The following is a 26,655-nucleotide window of genomic DNA, read 5'->3' as shown; positions in this document are numbered from 1 at the left end:
GACAAGTGGAACAAGAGCCATAACTGGGCAAAATTGGCAGTAAAAAAGCATTACACCTTCAGCCGCAGCTCGCGCTTTGGTTCCTGGGAAGAGAGCCTAAGGCGGAGCAAGAGCCTAGGACGCCGCAGCGTCTCCCAGCCCAGCTGGGAGCAGCGTAAACCCCATCCACCCCTCCTTGTTCCTGACCCCCAACCCCGCGAGAGAGGGAGGGGCCAGCTGAGCCGCAACGCACGCCGGGACAGTCGCTTAGGCTTTCCCGGTAAACGCAGACGACGCGGCGCGGCGGAGGGGGGGTGCACGCCATGGCGCAAGGTTTCGTGAGGGGCTCCTTTCCGAGTCCCGACTACTACGAGAAGCTGGGCCGCCTCCAGGGCGCGCTGAGGGACAGGTAGGGGGGTGGGGAGGTAGCCGGGGCCAAGGCTGGGGGCGGGGCCGGGGTGGTCGAGGTCCTCGGGACCGCCCCTTTTCCCCGGGTAAGGAGGCTGGGGGATGTTGTATCTGACGTGTGGCATCTTTCGTCCACTGTCACTGACGCTTGGTACATCCCCAAGCCTGGTATGGCAGCTGCTGCACTCTGGGGACTGCGAGAAAGACCAGCCGCTCCTTTCCTTCCCTCTTCCTATCCCTGTTCTTCTTCCTTTCTTCATCTCTCTTTTCTTTCCGTTTCTTCCCTTTACCTTTCCTTCTTCCTCTTCCCTCTTCCTTCATTTTCCTTCCCTTTCCCATATCACTTTCCCTTCTCCATTTCCTTTCTCCTCTTCTTCCTTTTCATCTTTCCTTCTCTTTTTTTTCACTTCCCTTTCCTCTTCTCTTCCCTTTCCCTTTCTTTTCTCTTTCCCTTTTCTTGTCGTCCATCTTCCCAGTTTTCCTTCTTTCCTTTCTTTCTCATTTCCTCCTTTTTCCTTCCTTCACTATCTCTCTTTTCATTTTCCTTCTTTCTTCTTGTTTTCCCTTTTTCTATTCCTTCCTTTTTCCTTTTTTTTTTTTTTTTACTTTTTTCTTCCCTTTTGCTGACCCTCCCTTCCCCTTTCTTCTTTTCTCCCTTCCCTTCATCCTCCTTCCTTTTCCTTCTTGTCCTCATTTTCTTCCTCTCCTCCCTTTCCCTGTCTCTGCCCTCTATCACTTTCTATCACCTTCCCCTCCCTCCTCCTTTTACCCCTTTTAGCTTTGGCGTTTGGTGGGCACTGAAACAATCCTATTTTGATCAGCCTTAAACTCACCACACTTGGATGACAGTGACCCTATCCCTCTATTTACTTAGAAAGGGACCATCCCCCAAAATAGAAGTCCTTAACCTGGGCAGATTTCAGGAAGTGGGAGGACTAGAAGGGGGAAAAAATCATTAGTTTCCTTTGTAATCCTATGTATTTTATTTCGTGCATTTAAAAACTGTTTTTTGAGAAGGGAACCATATGCTTCAATCAGACTTCCCAGTTCATGATGGAAAAAAAAAAAAAAAGGTTAACAATCTCTGTCTTAGATTTAAGAAGTTGCAGCTGTCCTAAGATATAAGAAATAAGATGCTATCTTATTTCAACTTCAATTCCATACAATACAATTTCACATAATATAGAGTTTTCTATTTTTTTTTTAATCTCTTTTAAATTCTCCAACTTCATGTGTGCCTTTGGGTTGAGATGAGAATGACATCTTTAGTATACAGGTATATATTTTTGCATGTGATTGAGGGAGTGGGTGAGAAGGTAAGGCATTGAGGATCAGAAAAGATTTCCTATGAAGAATCATGTAAGTTGAAAAACCTAAAGTTTTTTCAGAATGTCTTTTGTCAGATTTGGAAGGTAGGAACCTTTTGGAAACTTATAGTTTTAATAGTATAAAAATTTTTTACTTAAAGTTAAGAAAAAAAAAGCACCATATATTCCAACAATTTCTGTACCTTACCTACATAAGTAATTGAAAATGGAAGTAGAAGCTTTATCCTGAAAAAAGTTTAGAAATTCTAACCAATATTTTTGAACATGTCTTATAGGTAACAGCATCATGTATGGATCAAAGTCAGTAGCTAGTTCCAGCAAAAGATCACTGGCAAACTTTTGCCTTACCCCTACACAAATTTTTATCATCTCTATAAGTAGTTTTCCTGTCATCCAGAAAAATTCATTAAACTGATATTAGATAAATATATTCACTTATTGTACGTAATAAAGACAACACAACATTCTTTAGTACCAGAAAATACTTTTCACATTCCTATTAGAACAGTGTAATCATTATTTGTACAAGGATAGTTGGTTTATATTTATCATTCAAACATTTATTAAGCATCTTTTGTCATCCATGGACTATGTTAGACATTGAAAAAAGGAAAACTTGACAAGTGTCTGTCTTTACAGATGTCAGCTAGTTAATTTTATGATTTTGAGTTTTGAATTGACAAATTTTATTGCATATTTTATGTTCTAGATAAAGTATTTTTGGAACTAAGTTTATTAGTCTAATTTTCCATATCAGGGATATTTCCAATTCTAAATAAATGATACTGTATTATGTTTTATATTTATTTGTTTCTCTTAAGTAAATTGAACTTTGTGAAATTATATAAGGGACCTAATTAGTCCTTTATTGGTTTCATACTTTTAAAAAAAGAAGTCAATCATTATTTCAGTAAATTATTTATGTAATATTTACAATTATTTATAATTATTTTTACATGCTAAATATTAAATACATAATTTTACATTTTAAAATATTTTTAATGTTAATTTATAATTATTTTTAATAATCTAAATGTCTGAAAATCTGAATTTTAGTCTCTTATTAGCTTGTTTTGATTGTCACTTGTTTAAATGAAGAGATTCAACTAGCTAATCTAGTTAATTCGTTTTCAGCTCTAAAATACCATCTCATTGAATTTATGATCTTTATTGCTGTTGACTGCCATTGGTAAGAAGACAACTCACTACTGAGGTTCATGCTAGTGATGTATTGTGGTTAGATGACATATAATAAAAAGGGTATGGGAGCACTAATATTTTATATTTAATTTGCTTTATATGATAGTCCTGACTCAAATAATAGTTGAATCTGAAAAATTAAATTCAGGTCAACAATTATATTAAGCATTTATTACATTCAAGATACAGTACTGGGTAATAGAAATAGACAAAAACAAAATAGTTCCTGCCCTCAGGGAATCTACATTCTTTGGGGAATGTAATATTGACACAGTTAAGTTATGTGATAATTTGAGGTGGGTAATAACAATAGCTTACATTGAGGTTCTAGGATTTATAAAATGCTTTATAAGAATCTCCTCTTACCCTTAAAAAACCCTAAACTACCACCCTGCCTCTCAGTTGACATCTTTTGGGAAACATTCATGGAGGATATAGCATCTGAAATGAGTGCTAGAGAAAAATATTTTGACATGGGATTGAGTGGTTTGTGCAGATGAATGGGGTGGCATGGTTGCATGTCCAGAAATCTGGAGAACATGAAGGATAGTTGAAGTGGACAACACATGATAAGCATTATAGAAGGAGACATAGTAAATAGGCTTACTATTAACAAATTATATATTGCAATTTATTGAAAACATATATCATCTACTGCTTTTTTTTACAGTGTCCTTATTCAGATGTTTGACTATTCCAAGAGAGAACGCAAATATCCAGTCTTATTTCATGAATTTCAAAATATTAATTGTAGATTCAGGGACAAATATATTTAGCAAAAACAAACATGTTAATAAATAATTTTAATAAATTTTCATTGTGGTTAAGTTGGAGTGAAAGACCTGACATTATAGATGAGGAGGAGGATGTGAACAGAAAGCAGTGCACTACTTTAATAAAATCATCTTTTTCAAGAGAAAGTTAGCTGTGTAGATTGAATAATGGAAACTGGCCAGTAATTTATATAAACATAAGATTTAGAGGTCATAGAATATGAAACAGTAGCATAGGGTACTTTTTGGAATAGAAAAGTTACAATTTCTTGTACCCTTGTTCTATCATGGTGTGACTTTGATGCTACCTCTTATGAGCTTTATGACCTTGTATAAGTATCAGTTGCCTCATCTGTAAAATGGGAATGATAATACATACTAACCTTAAAGGAGAGTTGTGAGGATAATTATAATAATAGCTGACTTTTATATAGTGCTTTAAAAATAGTTCATTGTATCCTCAACAACAGGGGTAAGTGCTAGTTTTCTCTCTATTTTATATGAGGAAATTGAAACAAATGAGGTCCAGTGGCTCCTCCAGGATGACATAGCTAGTAAATGTCTGAAGCTTTATTTATTTGGCTACCTAACTGTCTTTATCTTATAAAATAAGATTTGGCCCTGCATAAAATTTGTTGTTTATATGAATGGTCTGCATGTGTAAGATGATAATTGAAACCCTGAGAACTGATGAGATCACTAAGTTACGTAATATGGAGAAAGAAAAGGGCTCAAGACAGAACCTTTGGAACCCCTGTGGTTAGTGGGTGTGACTTGGATAAAGATCCAGCATAGAACACAGAGAAGGAATGGTTGGACAGGTAGAAGAAAAATCAAGAGAAAGCATTATTGTGAAAACCCAGAAAGAAAACACTATCAAAGAAAAGGGTGATCAGTATCAAAGGCTGAACAGGTTGAGGATGGAGAAGAGGCCATTAGATCTGACTAGATCACTGGGAAGATGACAGAATAGAAGGGAGAAGTACCCGGAGTATATAAAATACAGAAATACAGAGAATATTCCTTACTTCTCTCCTCTCAAAGAAAAATCAAAACAAAACTAAACCTCACATCCAACCCTCTTTTTAGCTAAAAAAAATCCTCTAAAAACTCATGATGGGGAAATTCAAGAAAAAGTCACAGGGAGTCATTTTTCTAGCTCATAGCAACATAGACAAGTCAGTAAACATTGGGGAAGGGGTCTGGGATCTTATTGTAAGGAACATTCCAGCATGAGAGGTTGTGCACCAGGGTGAGAAGAGGTCTCAGACCCATAGTAGAACGTTGAAATAGATGCCAACTTGCAGCTTTATCTCCCACTACCCAGTTCTTCATCACAAGTTGAGGGATACCTGCTATGTCACAGGACCATTGGTTTTCTGATTCATCTTCCTTGACCCTGACATAACTGTCTTTCCATATACATACCTGCATAGCCCTGGCATCCTAATATGCTTTTCTGGGGGAATAGAAGATTCCAACTCCTTGTACTTGTTGCTGTTCATACGTGGTAGATTCCTGAGACCACTTGAGTAAATATTTTAGTTAGGAAAACCATGATGACTGGCCAAAGAAGTTTGCAAATAGAAATATGGGGGAACTGAGTCCAAAGAATCTAAATACCAATGTAATCTTGTTGCATATCCTTGTTATGTTAGGGCAACTTCCTCCTTTGTTAAATTTTCAGTGACTTGTGAGTGCCTTATTTTATCCCAACATTGAACTAAAAAGATTGCTAATTTTAGAGCTGTATCTGCAACATTTAGAAAGTCTTGGCAGTTTGGGATGAGAGATAGTCTAATGGCTTTCATTGTGATTAAATTGGGGTGAGAGATCTTGACATTATGGATGAGTAGGAGGAGGATGTGAACAGATAGCAGTGCATTGCTTGGCTCCCTGTGGCCAAAGCCCTTCTGATCATGCCTTTATGTGACAATGTCAGCAAACTTCCATTTAAACAGATGGGATAGCTCTCTAGCTGCTGGAATAGACAGCCTGAAAGTTAAAAGAAAGTGCCAAGAGTGTATGTGAGTGTGTGTGTGTGTGTCTATTTGTGTGCCTGTATGTATCCCCTTGAGGAATTTAATGAAATTGTAAATATCAAGGATAAATGGATCTAGGGAAGGTTGTTTTTTGTTGTTGTTGTTGTTGTTTTTTTTGGTTTGTTTTTGTTTTTGCTTTTTGAGGATATGTTTATCCTCATGGACATGTTTAAAGACAGGGAAATAGCCACTAGACAGGGAGAGATTGAGTATAAATGAGAAACTGGAGATGTAAAGTAGACAATCTGCTGAAGAAGATGGGGGTGGATTGAGATCATGTGTGCATGTAGAAGGCTTTACTACCTAGAAAAAGAAAAGTTATACTTTAAATAAGGGTGAAAGGATAGTGGCTGAAGGCATCTGAATAATGTGAATTAAGGAAGGGAGAAGAAGAAGAATTAAGGAAGGGTAAATGACTCAATTTTTTCAGTGGAATACGAGGCAAGATTCTATGGGTTAACAGGTTTTGATGTTGTAAAACAGATGGAGACAGTTGGAATGGCAACAGGTTATAATCAGATAAAGTAATTTTGAAGTTCATGAGCATGGGTGTGAAACATTTGAAGGTGATGTGGTAAGATCAAAGGTATGACTGTAGACAAGTCCATCTCTGGTGGGGTGGAGTGTAAATCACAAAAAAATGCTTAAATAGAGGAATTATGAAGGTGGTTTTAAAATTAGTATATGGTAACCTTGCACAGTCCTCCCTCACTTAAATCCAACTTACTTGCATGTCATGGCATCACCACCCTTATGCATGGTCCTCTGATAATGAAGGACAAACAAGTATATGATGAAACCAGCTATTATGAGGCCTAGAGTTGTAGGCATTGAACTCATTGAGGAAGAAATGGAGAGTACTAGAATCTTAATTGGGTGGTAGATATGGATTCAAGCAACCTCAAAGGAGAAAATATTACTGAGTCATGGTGATAAGAGAGCATCTAGAAGTGGCCTCAGGGAACAAGGAGAAATCCAACACTATGTCCTTCTCCCAGCCAGTGAGGATCAGGCAGAGTGGGGAAAGCAGTGTGTGGTATTAGTGACAATGTAACCAGTGCTAAAACAGATGCCAAGGAGCCTGTTATCAGGAGGGAACCAATTCTCAATGAATGGAAGAAGATGGAGAGAAAAGAAAGGAAATCTCTAGCTGAGGAGGCTTTATGTAAAGGACATTTAAAAATAAGGGTTAATAAGTTGGAGTCTCCTGTTATATTTGGATAGCTCCTTCCTTTGACTTCTGTGACACTGCCCTGACTTGGGTCTTGTTTAACTGCTCTTCAGTCTTCTTAGCTGTATTTTCAGTCATTTTTTTCCTAATTGATCAGTCAATCTGCAAGCATTTCTTAAGCACCTACTTTGTCCCAGGTTCTATGCTAGATGCTGGTGATACATATACAACAATTGAAACAGTTCCTAATCAAAGGTGCTTTCATGCTATTAAGAAAAATAAGTATAAAAAATAAACATAAAGTAAATAAATGCAAAATAAATATGTAATTTTGGTGGTTACTAGCATTTGGGGAGATCAGTAATAGCTTTATTCAGAAGGGGGCTGCTTGAAATTAGTTTCAAGGACATAAGTATAGCTATACTGAAGGAAGACATTCATTAAATATGACTGTCCTGGTCCTTCCCTTTTCTTAACTGTTCTCTCTCATAGAGTTCCTTTTTATTGTTTCTTTTCTGGTGACTTCTAAATCTACATATTCAGCCTTGCATTCCAGTCATGTTACTTATTTCACCTACCCTTTTCACTTATCCCAACCTTCTTAGCTCTGATTTCTGTGGAAGATGATTACCCAGGATCACAACCTACAGCTGTCCTCTATTCTTCCCTCTCCCTCTCCCTCATCCTCATAAACAATCAGTTTTCAAGCTCTTCTATGTGCCTGTTTCATGCAAGAGTTCCAACTCTTTATCTCCCCTCCTACCCCCATGGACAATGTATAGATTTCTCAAGCAGCAAATGCCCTAGGCCACATCCATTGAAAAGCCCCTATTTCCCTTCATAGACCAATTCTCTTCATCCATAGGAGGAATAGTCAATGGGATTCAGACTTACCACCAAAGCAAGACCATACTCCCCTACCCCTTGCTTTTAAGCTTTCCTTTTCCCTCATGTTCTCCCTTTTAGACTTTTCTCTTTCTGTGGTCACAAGAGTCACCTTCCCCTCTTTGTTAGCTCTTGATTTGGTCTTGCCACATCACACATTCCTTTCCTTCCCCCCCCCCCCTTTTTTATTCTCCCATGTCATAACGTAACTCTACAGAAAAATCATTGATTCACTTATAAGCATGGTGTTACTAGGTTCTATTCATAATGTCCTAGACAGGCTTCTTCATTGTTCTTTAAACTTCTTCTTTCAACCCTATCTCCTAGTTCACTTTTAGGGAAGAGAGAATCTTTATTGGTCTCTGCTGTTATCCTTGACTGCTGCATTTATTCACTCCTGTTGTTTGGGGTGTTTGAGAAGAAAATAATCTCTTCCATTCCAGTTTTCTTTCTAAAAATGTTTTAGATTCCTCTTTATTATTGAACACTGTCAACCTGAAATAAAGACTACCAAAATAGCAAAAACTGGGTCTTTCAAACTAGGCAAGGGGATTGTAATCTGGAGTCACCATGAAGCACCAAAATATTGAAGTATCTGAGGTGGGCAGAAGGGAGCAGAGTTAAATACATTTCAACAAGGAGAAAGTCTCATGGGAGGCACAGCCTTGAGAAGCTATTATGTAAATTATTTTTCTTAAAAACCAAAAGCCCATAGAGAAGACTGGGAGATGGTATGGATGACTAGAGGCTGAGACTCTAGGAATAGCAACCAGAAAACTGATTTGGACCTGCTAAGTTAAAATCAAAGTCTGTATCCTCTTCTGATGTCTGCATTCAATATCCTTTTTTAAACTGATTTCAATCACTCTTAAGCAATTTGTAGCTTTAGGATCAAGCAAGTTCATCAGCTACATTCAACATTCCCTCTTCTTGATCAAGATTGGGATATCATGATGATATGACTACAAGAGACTTGTAGGTAACATTTAATCTCTAGTGAATGAATCCTTCTGTTTATGAATTTGATATTTATCATATTTTCTTATTTAAGAAAAGTTTTAAGAGTACTTTTAAAATTGGAGTTCAAAGAGATACACAGAACCTTTCAAATATTTAGGATGGCAAGATGGCTCAGTGGATAGAAGCTAGGCTTAAAGTCAGAAAGTTCAAAATCTGTCCTCAGACACTGTATGATCTGGGGCAAGCCACTTAATCCTATTTGCTTCACTTCATCTTCTTTGAAATGAGCTGGAAAAGGAATCTCTAAATATTCTTCTCTAAGAAAATTCCAAATGCAGTTACAAATAATCAGACATGATTAAACAACCCAACAACTCCTATATATCATAATAGTTGAATGCTGAGAGCATGAAAACTCAAAATGTCTGTAAAGTTTACAGGAAAAAAGTAAGACAATTCATTACTCATTTAGGAGGATGAGAAACCACTAAGGATCTAATGACAGTACCCTTTGTATGTAAGGGACTTCTGTGCCTAATGGTCACACAAATGAAGTCACCCCAAAGAACCTTATTTTAACAAAAGTCTATGATGGAATAAGTATCTGAAGAGAGTAAATAGTAAAAACAAATTGAATGTATCAAATGAGTTTTCTTTAACTGTGATCATCTGAACTGGATGTTATACCCATATAAGTCATTGTTTTTATGTCCTTTTTCAAATCCTTATGACATTTGCTTTTATCTCAGAGCATGCTCTCCATACTACTACTAAACCCATATTAAATAATAAACTAAATTAAAAAATTGGAATGCCCTTTGAAATAGCACAAGATATTACATAAGTTATTCTCCCTTACATAAGTTAATACTATTCTTTAAAACAGAACTGAAGATTTTTTTTGTGGATTTAATTATATTTTATTTTTGGATTTAATTATAAATTAATTAATAAATATGTGTTCTAGCCCCATAATGTCTTACAAAACTGAAGATGTTTTGGATTTAATTATGAATTAATTCATATACAGATAGATATAAATATAAATTATGAACCAATTCATATATTAGCTCCATGAGCTCTTACATTGCCTAATTATTCCCATAACATTTTGAAAAATTTAAAGAGCTTATCTATCTTATATGTGAATATATAACTGTAAACAGGCAGATGACAAGATCAAATACTCATTTAATTAGTTATTGAGGGCATAGACTCTCAGTAGGGGGTTCTAAGGTATTGCACTGTGAAGACATACTTTGGGTTTAGAGATTTTGCTATGAGAAGAAGAAACAGTTGGAACCACTGAAGCCCAAGGGCACAAACTATCTAAAGTATCCTTAGTTCCAATTGCTTCCAGATGAGAATAACATATGCAGCTAAGTATATGTTAGGCTATCACAGCAAGGCTTAGAATTAACCAGAGGGGGGAGATTTCTTATATAGGAGATTGAGTAAAGATCCTAGCCTTTCAGGGTTGCCCTCCCAACTTTTTTCACAGCAGAAGCAGCAGTAGCAGTATCAAGAGAAGCAGCAAAGACAGGAGCCCAGGCAGCAGGCCAGAGTCCTGAGCAGGGGAGAGTGCGTGCAGGACCATAGCTTCTACTTCTCCATCTAGTCCCTGTTCTTCTTCCTTCCTCCCCTTCCCCCCCCCAAAAAAAAAAAAAAAGGAAGTTGGGCAATGTAAGGTGGGGGAAAAGTATAAAGGCCGTGGTTCTCCTCAGAAAGTGTTCAAGAAGGGAAGAACCCAGCTATGTTGGCTTATTTCTCCACATCTAGAAAGCCCCACTTCCTGGAAGGGAGAGATGGTTAGGCTGAGATATACTCTTTATGGGAAAAATTTGTTCTGTCCTAGTCTTGCTCTTTACTCCTTGTGCCTTCTGGAACCAATTAATGATGAATACTAAGTTATCACTATATTTCTAAATGAATAATTTAAAATTATTCTTTTTACAATGGAATCTATAACCCAAAGGAGTGTACAATTTAATCTATCACTCAAAAGAATATTGATCTAAAAGGAGTTTACCATTTTACCAATATTTCAAATACAATGAATTATTAAATCAGTGTGAGGTATTATGTTTATCCACATTACTGATAATGTGGCTAAACTGAAGCAACTTGTTTTAAGATCTCATAATTAACAAATTTCCAGTTTCTTGCATTTTTTAAAACACTTTATCTTAATGCCAAACAGTACAATAAATTCTGGCTTGTGAAAAGCATGTTACTAAGAGAGAAAAATGTTTTATTTAAAATAAGACCAGAATCAATAAAATTATACCTGGATCTATCTTTCCAAATGATGTCATACAGAATATTTAAGTAATCATTTTAATTACTCAACATTATTCTTTACAGGTCCAGTTATTTCAAGTATTTCAAAACACCTACCATTTTCAGCTAATCTGTAGTAAAAAACTTAAGATGATAACCCCTCATTTTAGATTGTAATCCCTAAAAGAGTTGTTCTGTTAAAACCACATTTTGATTTACATTCAGAACATATTTTGACTAAATCAAATCTGGGTTATTTAAATTTTAATTTATCTAAGCATTTGAAAAAGAGAGCCCATTATTAATAAATTCATTTTTATTTTTTAATAATAGCTTTTTATTTTTTAAATACATGCAAAGATGAATTTTCAACATTCATCTTTGTAAAACCTTGTTCCAAATTTTTCTCCTCACCTTCCTCTTACCCCCTCCACTAGGTGGCAAATAATCCAATATATGTTAAATATGTGCAATTCTTGTATACGTATTTCTAAATTTATTATTCTGCACAAGATAAATAGATCAAAAAGGGGGGGAAAAAGTAAGTAAACAACATCAAAAAAGGTGAAAATACTATGTTTTGATCCACATTTAGTCCCCATTGCCTTCTTTCTGGATGTAGGTGCTGTCCCCATCATAAATCTGTTGAAATTGACCTGAATGATCTCATTGTTGAAAAGAACCACATCCATCAGAATTGGTGATCATATAATCTTGTTGTTGCTATATACGATGTTCTCGTTTCTACTTACTTCACTCAGCATCAGTGAATATAAGTCTCTCCAGTCTTTCTGAAATCATTCTGTTGATAATTTCTAATTCATAATAATTGATATTTATATACCATATTTTATTCAGACATTCCCAAACTAATGGGCATCTACTCAGTTTCCAGTTCCTTGCCACTACAAAGAGCTGCTACAAACATTTTTGCATATATGAGTCCTTTTCCCTTTTTCATGATCTCTTTAGGATACAGACCCAGTAGAAACATTGTTGGATTAAAGGGAATGCACCGTTTGAAAGCCTGTTGGCTTTCCAGCATGGTTGGATCAGTTCACAACTCCACCAACAATGTATTAAGTGTCCCAGTTTTCCCACATTCTCTCCAACATTTATCATAAACTTTTCCTGTCATTTTAATTAATCTGAGAGGTATGTAATGGTGCTTCAAAGTTATCTTAATTTGCATTTCTATAAACAATAGTGATTTAGAGCATTTTTTCATATGACTAAAAATGGTTTTAATTTCTTTGTCTAAAAATTGTTCTTATCCTGATAAACTTATTTTTAGAGACATGCAATGACAATTCCCACCTCCCTGTAACTTTTTCCTATTTCTCAAAGAACTGGATCAATTCCTAGTTTCTAGCCTTGGCTAACTTTTCCCTGAGGCTTTCCATATAAGGATGAGCAGCAGCTTCCCATTCTAACCCTCCAGCTTGAAAAACTCAGGAATTTCAAGTCCTTTTGTTACAAAATATAACATAGTGTTTCCCATATCCTTTTTTTCCCCCATACAAAAATCAGAGAGCTTAAAACTTTTTTCCTTAACCCATCCCTCCTTCTCTCCCTCCCATTCTCTTTCCCTTCTTCATTCTCCATTCTCTTGTGTATACATACGTGTGTGTATGTGTGTGTGTGTGTGTGTGTGTGTGTGTTGAGGTTCTAGTGGCAGTCAGAGAGTTGTGGAAATCCCCTTTTGGTTGGCACAGGTCCTTTGTGAAAGAATTCACGAGCTCAAAATATTAAGTGGCAAAAATGGAAGTTTATTATTGGATAAGAAGTCAGCTTTGTTAAGAGATTGTCTTCCTAATGGCAAAGTCCTATTAGGGAAATGGAGTCTAGCACTGAGGAGAATGTCTCCTCAGCAGGCAAGAATCCTGGCAGCTATGTCAAAGAGACAAAGTATACTACTTTGGACATTCTGCAAAGAAATGAGAGAGCAGAAACTATTTTCTGAGCAGATATTGGCAGGGAGCTGGGGGCAGTTTGAGCTGATCAGACCAGGATCTCCCAGTTGAAATTACTTTGAAGGCTTTTTTAGCCTGACTATGAATGGAGATGGTGGGGATTTGCCTTAGAAATGGCCCAGCCTGAGAAACACACTCTCTCATAGACTTTCTGGAGTCTGGGAGGTCAGGAATCAAAGGGGACAGAATTTCAGAGTTAATTTTACAGATGAAAAGGGAATGCAGTTTCACATCCTCTGTCCATATATATACATACATTCTTTCAGTGGTCCACACCTTTTTTATTTCCTTTTTTTCCCCCCTTTATTTGCTCCAATCCTACATTCCTTACATCTCAATCATATCCTAGACTATATTCATTCCACTGAATATTTTATTTATAATTTTAGTATATATTATTGTTAAACAAAACTAATGAATTGTTAAATTTACTCTCAAGGTGCAGTATTGATGATATATATTAATACATACATACACATATGTATATGTGTATATATATGTGTGTATATTTTATTGAAATATAAAATTAGAAAATCTTGGTTTTTCTACTAAAGATTAAACTGATATATTATTCATAGATGTAACACAAAAACATTTTGTAAAATATTTATATTTCAAGTTGCTTTCTTAAATGTTTCTCTTTTTTGTGTATATGCAAGAAGCAAAACAGTTCTCAAAAACTTTAAAATGTAATCTACTATAAAAATGGGTAGAAGTCTCATAGAAATTGTGAAATTTTAAGTTCACACATACCAATTCAAAAGTCATTTCTAGATTGATTTCTCCTATTACTTTAGTTTGTAAAACTCCCAAGTATCTGAATAGATTTTCTAATCATATTCTATTTACTTTTTGACTGGTCCCCAATTCACACAAAGGTTCTCCTTTCTGTGAGTTAACACTTAAAACTGGTGGCCAAGAAGCCAGACAGTTCCCCAGATTCAAATTATCAGTTATGTTTGTAAACTTTAATTTGGGATTGAATTAAAAGCTAGATTTACATTTTCTAATATTCAAGATCAATTCTCAATTAAAGTTTGTTACTTACAAACAAATTCCTTAAAAGAAGGGAAAAATTAAGCTCTAGTCACCCTTTAACTTAACTCTCTGTATAATTACCTTTCCTGGCAGAGAGATTTGCATGAATAAGTGAGGAACTTTGTCATAGAAGAGGATCTTATTCAAATTAATAGGTTGGTGAGGGGAAGGGAAGCATCTGGGAGAAAAAGCCCATCAAGTACTCATCTCAAACCATTTCTTTCTCACTACTGTTTTTTGTTACTATGAATATTCTTTAAGGTTACCTACACTTAAAACTTTCAATTTTCACTACAGTTGGAACCAAAGGCAAGCCAACGGCTAGTCAGCACTTTCCTTTCCTCCTCCCTATGCTTGGACCATGAATGGAATAAGAAAAAAGTGGCTGGTTTTTTACTCTGGACACATATATAAACACATAGAGCACAACTTAACACATTCCACAAAGCCAGACAAAAATAGAAAGTATTCCATCAGCCATAGAGAGACCTGTTGGAGTCTCTCTCCATATCTATATCATAGACCAATCATATGGTCTATGATTACAAACCCAACAGTCATCTCTTTAGTTGAACCTGTTAGAATAGAACCAGAATTGTTTGTGGGTGTTATAGCAAACTCTCAATTAAAGAACCAAGAACTCAACCAAAAAAAAAAAATTAAGGAAATTAAAGAGACCCAGGCTAAACTGCTGAGTTGAATCTGAATTGGAACACAAAAAGATTCCTGTTGATACCAGCTGTTCCCAAGGTTGAAAATAGTAGCCACTAAGCAGGAGCCTTGAAATTTTACTTCTTGAGCCAGATAAATAAACCTGAAATTAAAAAACAAAAAAGCAAACCAAAAAACAATGAAAAACCAGTGTCTTTTAACTAAAGTAAGGTCATTGCAATCTAGGGTCACCACACAGCACCAAAGTACTGGAGTGCCCAAGATAGACAGAGGTAGCAGAGTTAAATATATTCAACAAGGAGTGTATCTAATGGAAATATTAAAATTCTTAAAATATGTAATAACTGTTGTGGCCTTATTTTATATGTCTTTCTCACTTGCTAAAAACCTGAATTTGTTTCCAATGAAACTCGTTACAAACCAGTAACACTAGTTAGTTTTAAAGAATTTCTTTTTAAAATTTTATTGATTGTTAAAATTATTTTTAATCCCTTCCATTTGTTTTGTATTCCTTTCTTAATCTTTCCCAGAGAGCTATAATTTAGGGCAAAACTTCTTAAACTGTGAGTTGCAACCCCATATGGGAATCTGGTAACCCTTTGAGGTCATAAAATTATGATTCATTATCCATGTTTTGTTTGTATGCTTATTTTATGTATGTATTTTATTTATGTATATATACCTACCTACTGAAGTCAGGTAGAAATTTCTTGGGTGAAAAAAGGTCATGAGTCGAAAAACTTTAAGAAGCTTTGACTTAGAGAATTAAAAAAAGTATACAGGAGTGGAGAGTATGCAACTGACTTTGATTTCTTGAATTTTCTATCTTTGAGTTAAGGTAAAACCCTTGAGGAAATTTTTATTTCACAAAGAACCTCTCTATTACAACTTTGGGTGGGCTAGTTTATGATTATTATGGAAATTGCTTCCCCTGCAAATTAGACCTCTGACACCAGTTAAACTATTCACTTTTAAATTGTTCTGTGACATTCTTCCTTAATCTCCTCTTCTCCTCTCTTTCTCTCTCCCCCCTCCTGTATTTCACTGTTCTTGTGTTTATGTTTATTACTGAAAAATAGTAAAAAATAGTGAAATAAAGGCATTATGAAAAAATAGTAAGACAAATTTGAGAGAGTTAAAATATTTATAGAAAACCTGGTTTGAATCCTAGCCAAAGGGACCAAACTCATCTGTGTTCTGGCCTGCCTTAAGCCCAGAATTAAGTTTTTCTTTATACCCATACCATAATCTTGTCCATAATGTCAAAAGGCACGTTAAATCGGTTTGTGCAGAAAATGTTATCCTGCCCTCATATTTGAATATTTCTTCTCATCTCCCTTTTTTATTTTTTCATGAAAATCTACCTTGAAAAAGGTTTTTCCCATGGAGGTTTCTATTTTGCTTTGGGAATCCTTTCTCTTTCTCAATCACTTTTGTCCTTTTACATATCTGACTTCTCTAATAATCTGAGTATATCTGTTGCTTGGAAGGAGGCAGTAAGAAGTTCTAAATATGGAGTCAGAATATGTTATACAAAGATACATTTTTAACACTTGTCTACTAAAGTAGCTGATTCTGAGGAAGTCATAACCTTTCTGATCCCCAGTTTTCCCATGATAATCCAATACCTACCTTGCAGGTTTGCTATTAGAAAAACACATTGTAAAACTTTGAACTGCTATATAAATGTTAGTTGATATCATTATTAAACTTGAACACTGCAAATAGTTCCAGACGCATAATTGTAAATGAAAATGTTTTATAAATCTTGGTTATTAATTTTGTTACTAATTTACTTACAAAACATTTTCTTTTAATGTTGCAGTGAAAAGAAGAGATTAGAACTGGAAAGAAAACTTTATGAGTATTCCCAATCTAATATATATAGGTAAGTAATGATAGTGATAACAGTTTTTAATATAATTGACACACATTATAACATATAATATTAAGTAAACTATTATGTAGCTTAAAATATTACACAACTTCAAATATTGTACATAATTTTCAAAGTACCTTTAATATTCTTTGTGTATATGTGTGTATATGTTCCTGAAAGATTATAAAATATATTATGTGTTAAGTGGATTCTCTTAGAAAAATTAGAATAAAATGGAAATTAGATTCTTTTCATTATATTTTTGCTATGTAATTTTTACCTTTTATTCTCATTTATTCCTTTTGGGGAGGCAGAGTTTAAATGAAATAATTTCTATAGTGGTTAATGCAGAATTTTCTTAGTTAATCTTCAATCGGGTTGCTGTACCAAGATCACCTGGCATCTATTCATGGTATATGAGAGTGCAATGTGATTGCATGCACAGTTTTTACTGAGGAAATTTGTAGAGCACATTCTTAGTATTAGGATTTATGCATTTTAAGATCTACTTTGAGAAAGTTTGGCTTTCAATTATAAAAAACATTTTCTTTATGAGATAGTATTAAAATGAAACCTCATGTCAGAATCATAAGTGAATGTTGAGAAAATATTAAGCAAAAATAAAGCCAATCGTACTGTTTTTATTATTTATTAAACACATTCATATCTCAATTCTCAAAGTTAACCCTTGCCTTTTAAATTTATAGATAGTTATGCTTCAGTGAAAAAGAGTACTGGATGTGAACTTAAAAGATCTGTTGTTTGTCAGTTAGTCAACAAGCATTTATTAAGTATTTATTGTATACCTATTAGCACTGTGCTAAACTCTGGGAGTACAAATACAAGCCAATTGAAAGACAGTCCTTGCCTTCAAAGAGCCTGTATCTTTATGTGAAAGACAGCATGGAAAGGGGAGGAACAGTGGGGAGAGAATGCCCCCAGTTTGGGGCAGGGTGGAAGAGACTAGAGAATTGCAGCCTGGTGGAAAGTAAAGAGCTGAGGAGCTCTTCAACCACCTCTTTGGACATCAATTTCCTCATCTATAAAGTGAAGGGAGATTACTTTCTGCCTTAAATATATGGCTGGCTTGGCATTCTATTGGCAGTAATGGAAAAGATAAGGACTATAGTAAAAAGAACATAAGAGCTCCAAATGCCTCAGTCTTAGGCAGTAAACTAGTCATGAAATGCTATGGAAACTGCCATTATTCTAGCTTCTGGATTCAGGAGAATATAGAACAGTAGTAGATATAGTATATTAAGTGTAAAGTAGTTTTTGGAGTTTACATGTCTGCTATTCAGCATTCATAGAACAGTGGAAAATTAGAATTAAAAGAATGTGTAGCAAATGACACATTCTTCCTAATCAACAGCTTTTACGTTTCTTAGGGTTTGACTATTTAATTGTGTCTCCGAATCTTATTTTTATTATTATATTATATTTGAATTACATGTTATAATAATATATTACTATATTGTATATCTCTAGAAAATTCAGGGAGAGACTTATTTAAAAAGGACTTAATAGATTCTGAATAATTTGACTGACTTAACAGTCAGATTTGGGAATTGGTATTAGAGAAATTATCCTTTAAATTTGGATGGAAGTTTATTTTCTGTGGGTGGATACTCGTAGAAGAGTATGGAAAAATACAATGAATAAATTTACTGAGTTTTGGCTATATGCATGGCTCTATGCCAAACTGTAAAAAACACTTATGCTAGCAATATCCCTACTTCAATTGTTGATTCCCAACTAACCCGATTTGAAGAGAAAATAGCAGAGGTCTCTCTTGAAGTGTGATGGGAAGTCATGAAGCACTCAGTTGGGAAGGGAAATTAAAGAATGATAACTTACATGAAAGTAAACTGTTACTAGCATACTAGCATAAATACAAAGAATTTATTGAAAATCATTGATATATAATAATTTATTTGAAGTCTTGATTTGAGTCATTATAGATGTTTTGAAGATGATTTTTTCCCCCTATCTTTGGAGGTTTGTTTGTTTTTTTCTTGATATAGACTGCTAAGTAAACTTAGTCTTCATTGAGGCCAATATCTATACATTTACCATTGATTTCATCCTCTCCCATCTTCTTGATTAGCCTGCCCCCACAATCACTAATATTCTCTAAGTATTTTCCCTCTGTAATGACTCCTTTGCTACCTGCAAAAGATCCTAGCTCTTGCCCATTCTAAAAAAAAAAAATTGTTTCTACTAAGTGTTCCAAATATGTTTGTATCTCTTTTTGGCATTCTTTAGTCTTGTAGTACCTGTGGTCTTTCATATATCACCAGGAGTGGTTCAGCAATCACATATGCCAGTTCTTTTAGAAGCTGAGGTATAATTTACTTGGGAGAGTAACTTGACTTTCTCTAGAATAGCTAGATTGAATAGTTAGGGATATCAGTTCCCTGTTATCCCTTTTGAATCTTTCAACAAAGTAAGATTTGAGCAACTTTGCTTTATCTTTTGTCAATTATCATCATCCCAAATACTCTAAATTTAATTTTTTATCCTTGTTGATTCCCAAATCTAGACTATCCAGCTAGCTCAGGTATCTTCCAGTTTCACACCACCAGCTGTTTATTAGATTTATTAACAACATATATGCCAAAGGCATTTCAAACCTAACGATTGCAAAATAAAATCCACTTTTTTTTTTGTTCATATCTATCCCACTTCCAAGCTTTCCTGTTTATATCAAAGTCATTTCCATTTTTCTAGTAGTCAAAATTCATCTTGAGTCATTCACAATTTCTCACTGTTTCTCACTACCTATATTTAATCAGTTGCCATATTTTGTTCTCAGTCTGTAACATCTCTTACATCTTTCTCCTTTTCACTTCATCCTAGATCAAGCCTTATCATTTTCTTCCTAGACTATTCCAGTAGTATCCTAATTGGTTTTCTTGCTTCAGGTTTGTCTTTGCGGGTGACTTATCCTCCATATTGCTACCAAATTGGATTCTTAAAGTACAAGTCATGTCATTGCCACGCAAAATACATTTCTATGGCTTTCTGCTACATCTAGGGTAAAATAAAAACTGTTCAATCCTACCTTCATAGCTTCAAAAATAACTTCTTTTTTCAGTCTGTGAGCTAATTAAATACCTTTTAACTGAAATATTTCAATCTTTTCTCCTCTTTTGTCCAAATTGCTGTTTGTGCCAAAAATACACATCGTCTTTCCTTACTTCTATCTCTTAGAATCCCTAGTTTATTTTAAAGATCAAGTCATCTTCTACATGAGTTCTTCCTTGATGCTACCCTTCCTTCTAGTTGCTATTGACTGACTAGCAAAAAACACAAATCCTTACCCTCAGAAGCTTACATTAAAAAACAATGTATATGTCATAAGATAATGTGCTGTAGTGAGAATAATGCTGGACTTTGCACATAGTGACAACAATATTGTAAGATAATCAACTATGAATGATTTAGCTATTCTCAGCAATACAATAATCCAAGACAACTCTTAAGGATTTTTGATGAAAAATGCCATCTATCTCCAGAGAAAGAACTGATGGCATCTGAATAAAAAATGAAACATACTTTTTTTACTTTATTTTTCTTGGAGTTTTATTTTGATCTTTGTTTCCTGTTACAACATGATTAATATAGAAATATGTTATGCATGACTATACAAGTATAACATATAAAATTGCTTACCTTCTCAATGAGGAAGGCGTGGGGGGGGAAGGAATTTGTAATTCTGTTTTTCTTTTACTCTATAGTATTTTATTTTTAAATACGTGTAAAGATAGTTTTCAATGCTCATTTTTTTTTGGAGGCAGGTGTTAAGATTTAAGGTTAAGTGACTTGCCCAAGATCACACAGCTATTGTTTTTTTTTGTGTGTTAAAAGTGATTCTATGCATCTTTGAAAATGTTTTCTCAAGTTTACTGCTCAAAATCTAATTTTATTTTTTAAATCTGCATTTGTTTTCTAGAACTAAAATGAAGTATATAAAACTGAAGAAATACCTGAAAGAAATATGTGAATCAGAAAGAAAGGCTCATATTCGAAACCAAGAGTATTTAAAACAGTGTCATCAAATTCAGGACCATATTGGAAGCTTCACTAGAAATTCAGACAGACTTGAGAAATTAAAGGTAAAATACTCTTATATGGTCTTTACTTTACTTTACTTCAAAAATAAGAAGTGATTCTGAATCAACCTGTCAATCATTGAGTATTTATTAAGGGCCCACTATGTGATAAAGCAACTAGAGAGTTCCCTCTTCAGTCAAATTGATTGTCCTTTGGCCATAGTTCCAAATTGCTCTCCACAATAGTTGGATTAGTTCTCAACTCCACCAACAGTGCACTACTATCCCAGTTTTCCCATATCCTCTCCAACATTAATCGTTTTTTTTTTTTTTTTTTTTTTTTTTGTCCTGGTACCTTTGAGCTGTCTTAATTTGCATACCTTTAATCAATAGTGATAGATATGTATGTGTGTGTGTGTGTGTGTATACATACATACATATATATATATGTGTGTGTGTGTGTGTATATATATATATATATATATATATATACATACATATTTGATTTCTTCATCTGAAAACTGCCTGTTCATATATGCTTTGACCATTTATCAATTGAGGGATGACTTGTTTTACAAATTTGATTCTTGTCTATATCAGATTGACATTCTTGCTGTTCAGATGTGACCATGTGATTATTCTGCATGTGAAGCTTTCGTGGCATCTTATTATTTTGAGGATAAGATACACACTCTTTTGGCATTAGCCAAGAATAAGCTCCTGGGGGCGGAGCCAAGATGGTGGAAAAGACACACTTGACCTTCTAAGCTCCTCTCATCCCCTCAACCAACTATTAAATTCAGCCTCAAAAATAGCTCTTCGCTGCTAAAACTCATGAAAATTAGAAGCACTACAATTTACCAGCCGAAGATAATCTGGAAGATCGCCAGGAAAGGTTTGTCCTGAGGGGTCAGGAACAGACTAGCACAGGCAGCAAGAGACTAGCCTCCTGAGCAGACCAGGGGCGGGGGTGATCTCTGTGGCTAGAGAAGTTATAGAGATGACTCTGCTATAGGCTAACTGCTCTGCCTTGATTACAAAGCAGTAAACTGGCAGAGAAATTAAAGCCTAAAACAGAGGGTACTCTAAAAAACCGCCAGAACTTAACAAGATCTGGCTGTAACCACTCAAATCTGGAAGTGACTCAGGTAGACCTGTAACGCAGCCCTGCAGCCACATCCTGTAGTTCGGGGCTTTTGCGGGAGGCAGGTACAAATCTGCACAGCAAGGGGGCACAGCCTGGGGCAGCCTCTAATCTGCACAGTGGTGGGCTCAGCTTGGGGCAATAGAACTTCCCCAGCAGGACTGTGCTTCCCAGGGCAGAGACACTTCTGGTCCCTGCAGGGCCATTCACTGCTCAGCTGCTAATACCCACAGCCCCAGGGCAGGCTTTGGCTTGGGGTAGTGAAACTCTCACTGCTCAGAATCTAGCCCCAGAGCAGTCATTAACCCACATAGCAGGGTTCTTTGCAGGGTACTTTCCCAGCTCAGCCCTGCAGGCCTGAGTTACTTCCTGGTGGGGAACTCTTTCCCAGAGTACTCCAGTACCTCGCTGCTTTTTGTAGCCGGCTAGCAGGACAGTTAACCATCCATACACCTATCATTGCTCTGCAGAGGAAGCTGGTAACCTCCTGGCTCTGAAGGCAGAGCCTACAGGCTTTAATAAAATGAGTAAAAAAATCAAAAGGACAATTGATAGTTTCTATACAGAAAGAGAACAGCTTTTCAACCCTGAAGAGACTAATAGCAGACAGTCTCCAGACAATTGTTGGTCCCCAATACAAAAGGCTCTCTTAGAAGAGGTTATTAAAAACCTTAAAAAACTAGAAGAAAAATGGGGAAAGGAGAGAGAAGCTATGCAAGAGAGCAACAACTTCCTGAAATGTGAATTGGAAAAAGTAAAAAACTCCCAAGAAGTACAGGGACACAAAATTTGTGAACTGGAAAAAGAAAATAACTCACTAACAAAAAAAAAAAAAATAGGGAAATGGAAAAAAACTCTATAGAGCAAAACAACTCATTTAAAAACTCAACTGAACATATACAAAAAGAAGTGTTAAAAAAAAAAAAAAAAGCTAATGAAGAACATAATTCACTAAAAGTCAGAACCGAAAAATAGAAATGACTATCATCAAGAATCAGTCAAGAATCAGTCAAGCAAAACCAAAAAAAAAAAAATGTCAAATATTTACTTGGAAAAACAGCAGACCTGGAAAATAGATCTAGGAGAGATAACCTGAGGATCATTGGACTACCCAAAAATTATGATGAAAAAAAGAGCCTAGATACTATTTTACAGGAAATCATCAAAGAGAACTGCCCAGAAGTAATAGAACCGGAAGGTAAAATAGGTGTTGAAAGAATTCATCGAACACCTTCTGAAAAAGACCCTAAAATAAAGACTCCAAGGAATATTGTGGCCAAATTTAAGAATTTTCAGACTAAAGAAAAAATATTATAAGCAGCCAGGAAAAAACAATTCAAATACTGAGGTGCCACAATAAGGATCACTCAAGATCTGGCTGCCTCAACATTAAAGGATCGAAGGGCCTGGAATCTGATATTCTGAAAGGAAAAAGAACTTGGAATGCAGCCAAGAATAAACTACCCAGCTAAGCTGAACATTTTTTTCCATGGAAGAAGATGATCATTTAAAGAAACAGAGGAATTCCATTTGTTTCTAAGGAAAAAACCAGACTTAAACAAAAAATTTGATCTCCAACCACAGGACTCAAGAGAAGTAGAAAAAGGTAAAAGGAACTCTTAAGAACTGTGTTTCTGTTGTGGATATACATAAAAATCACATGCATAATTTGATTTTACTGATATAACATAAAAAAAGGAAGTAGAAATGGAAAGGTTCAGAAAAAGGGAAAAGAGGAGATGAAAAGAGGAGATAAAAAGAGGGAAACTACATGCAAAGATGAGGCAAAGGAAACCTATCATATTTGAGGGAACTTAGAGAGGGGGAGGAACACTGTGTGAATCCTACTCTCATCAGAGTTGGCTCAAAGAGGAAATAATTAACATATTTGTTTTACAGAGAATCTTCTCTCACCTCATTAAAAAGTGGGAAAGGAAAAGAGAAAAGGAAAAAGAGTAATAAGGGAAGGGTACAGGAAAGGAGAAAGAATTCAAAGGGAGGAGGGAGGGATCCTAAAGAGGGAGAGCTGTGTGACACAAGGGGAACCAATAAGTTTAATACTAGGGAAGGGGGGAAGGAGGGCAAGAAAAAGAAAAGCATAATCTGTGGATATTAGGATGGCAGGAAATACAGAATTAGTAATTTTAACCGTAAATGTGAATGGGATGAACTCTCCCATAAAGCGGAGGCAAATAGCAGACTGGATCAAAAGTCAAAACCCTACAATATGTTGTTTACAGGAAACACAACCGGGAGATACATACAGAGTAAAGGTAAAAGGCAGAATCTATTATGCTTCAGGTGAAGTCAAAAAAGCAGGGGTAGCCATCCTTATCTCAAATCAAGCAAAAGCAAAAATTGATCTAATTAAAAGAGATAAGGAAAGGAAATTATATCTTGCTAAAGGATACTATAGACAATGAAGCAATATCAATATTAAGCATATATGCACCAAGTGGAATAGCATCTAACTCTTCCTTTAGGAAGTTAAGAGAGTTGTAAGAAGAAATAGACAGCAAAACTATAATATTGGAAGGTCTCAATCTTGCACTCTCAGAATTAGATAAATCAAATCACAAACAAAGAAGAAATTAAAGAGGTCAATAGAATATTAGAAAAATTAGGTATATATGAAAATATGCTCCAAATCATTATTAATCAGAGAAATGCAAACTAAGACAACTCTGAGATGCCACTACACACCTATCAGATTGGCTAGAATGACAGGGAATGGTAATGCGGAATGTTGGAGGGGATGTGGGAAAACAGGGACACTAATACATTGTTGGTAGAATTGTGAATACATCCAGCCATTCTGGAGAGCAATTTGGAACTATGCTCAAAAAGTTATCAAACTGTGCATATCCTTTGATCCAGCAGTGTTTCTACTGGACTTATACCCCAAAGAGATACTAAAGAAGGGAAAGGGATCTGTATGTGCCACAATGTTTGTGGCAGCCCTGTTTGTAGTGGCTAAAAACTGGGGAATGAATGGATGCCCATCAATTGGAGAATGGTTGGGTAAATTGTGGTATATGAATGTTATAGAATATTATTGTTCTGTAAGGAATGACCAGCAGGATGAATACAGAGAGGACTGGCGAGACTTACATGAACTGATGCTAAGTGTAATGAGCAGAACCAGGAGATCATTATACACTTCAACAGCAATACTGTATGAGGATGTATTTTGATGGAAGTGGATTTCTTCGACAAAGAGAAGATCTAACTCAGTTTCAATTGATCAATGATGTAGAGAAGCAGCTACATCCAAAGAAAGAACACTGGGAAATGAATGTAAACTGTTTGCATTATTGTTTTTCTTCCTGGGTTATTTTTTACCTTCTGAATCCAATTCTTCCTGTGCAACAAGAGAACTGTTCGGTTCTGCACACATATATTGTATCTAGTATATACGGTGACATATTTAACATGTAAAGGATTGCTTGCCATCTAGGGGAAGGAGTGAAGGGAGGGAGGGGAAAAGTCAGAACAGAAAAGTGAGGGCAAGGGATAATGTTGTAAAAAAAATTACCCAGGCATGGGTTCTGTCAATAAAACATTATTTAAAAAAAAAAAAAAAAGAATAAGCTCCCCATCCTTAAAAATTTTTTTAAAGAACTTTTTAAGTCATTTAGGAGCAGAGAGAGTCCAAAAAGGTATGGCTACGTCTTCTGCATGTAGGCAGTTTCTTATTAAAAAAAGATTCCTACATAAGATTGTTTAAGATGTTTATTTAGCAGGTAAGTATAAATATTTAATGTAATTTGGGGAACCTAAAATTCAAACTTTGGGTAGGCGCAAAAGAAGACCTGGGTAGGATTTAAGCATTCATTGCAATCATCTGACTTTCCTTTTCCTATGAGGTCAGCCTGATTTCTGTAGTAAGTTTTAGGTTATACAATTTTCTATCCACATAAAACAAGATTTAACAGTATTTATAATAAATACAGAATTTTGTATCCACAATCCCTCTATTTTTGGATTCTCATAAATAGAGAGCTGGGTGTCTCAAAGGAGGAAGTTCATTAAAATAAGCCAAGTCAATGCTGTTTTCTTCACTACTTATTTTATTTAAAACTTGATAGAATTTCTTTAAGGAGGGCTAGGGACCAGTTTTATGACAAGTTCTTCCAATGTCAGAATTTGAGGAATTGCTTTAGGATATGTGAATCAGGGGGCTTACATTTGTATTGGGAATCAAGTTCACTTATACAATAATAGGGAATTTTCCCAGGTATTGAAAGCAAGAGAAGGAAAAAATGCATATGGTTACAGGGATCACCAAAAAATGTTATTGGGAATCTAGTTGGTGCAGTGAATAAGGTGCTGGCTCAGGATTCAGGAAGACTCATCTTGCTGAGTTTCAAACTGAGCACAGAAACATACAATGAGTTCATGATTTAGACATAAAAAGTGATATTATAAGCAAATTAGAAGAACAATGGATAGTTTCCCTCTTCGATCTGTGGAGAAGGAAGGAATTTGTGGTCAAAGAATTAGAGTACATTATTGAACACAAAATGGATAATTTTTATCATATTAAGTTAAAATAATTTTATACAAACAAAACCAATGCAGATGAGATTAGAAAGGAAGCAATAAATTGGGAAAATTTGTTATTTTCAAGGGTTCTGATAAAAGCCTTATTTCTAAAATATATAGAGAATTGATTCAAATTTATAAGAATTCAAGGCATTCTCCAATTGATAAATGGTCAAAGGATATGAAGACAATTTTCAGATGAAGAAATTAAAACCATTTCTAGTCATATGAAAAGATGCTCTAAATCAGTATCAGCAAAAGGCAAATCAAGACAACTCTGAGCTATCACTACACACTTCTCAGATTGCCTAAGATGACAAGAA

The 26,655-nt window shown here is 35.3% G+C and overlaps 1 protein-coding gene across 2 annotated transcripts in view; it reads left to right on the top strand.

Moving 5' to 3' along the window:
- The first annotated feature begins 248 nt into the window (after positions 1-248).
- The window catches only part of KIZ (kizuna centrosomal protein), a 207,257-nt gene continuing 180,850 nt past the window's right edge, over positions 249-26,655 (top strand). Inside the window, exons 1-3 of one of the 2 annotated variants that reach the window (XM_051975851.1) lie at positions 249-388; positions 16,535-16,597; positions 20,544-20,706. In XM_051975851.1, the coding sequence (XP_051831811.1) occupies positions 303-388; positions 16,535-16,597; positions 20,544-20,706 (312 nt within the window). In that variant the 5' untranslated portion in view covers positions 249-302. The remainder of the gene's footprint in view (positions 389-16,534; positions 16,598-20,543; positions 20,707-26,655) is intronic. The other variant, XM_051975850.1, reaches the window with a different exon arrangement.

Source organism: Antechinus flavipes, chromosome 2, assembly GCF_016432865.1.
Source record: "Antechinus flavipes isolate AdamAnt ecotype Samford, QLD, Australia chromosome 2, AdamAnt_v2, whole genome shotgun sequence".
Classification (NCBI taxonomy): Eukaryota; Metazoa; Chordata; class Mammalia; order Dasyuromorphia; family Dasyuridae; genus Antechinus; species Antechinus flavipes.
Note: the sequence above shows the minus strand (reverse complement) of the source record. Positions and strands in the feature narration are given on the sequence as shown.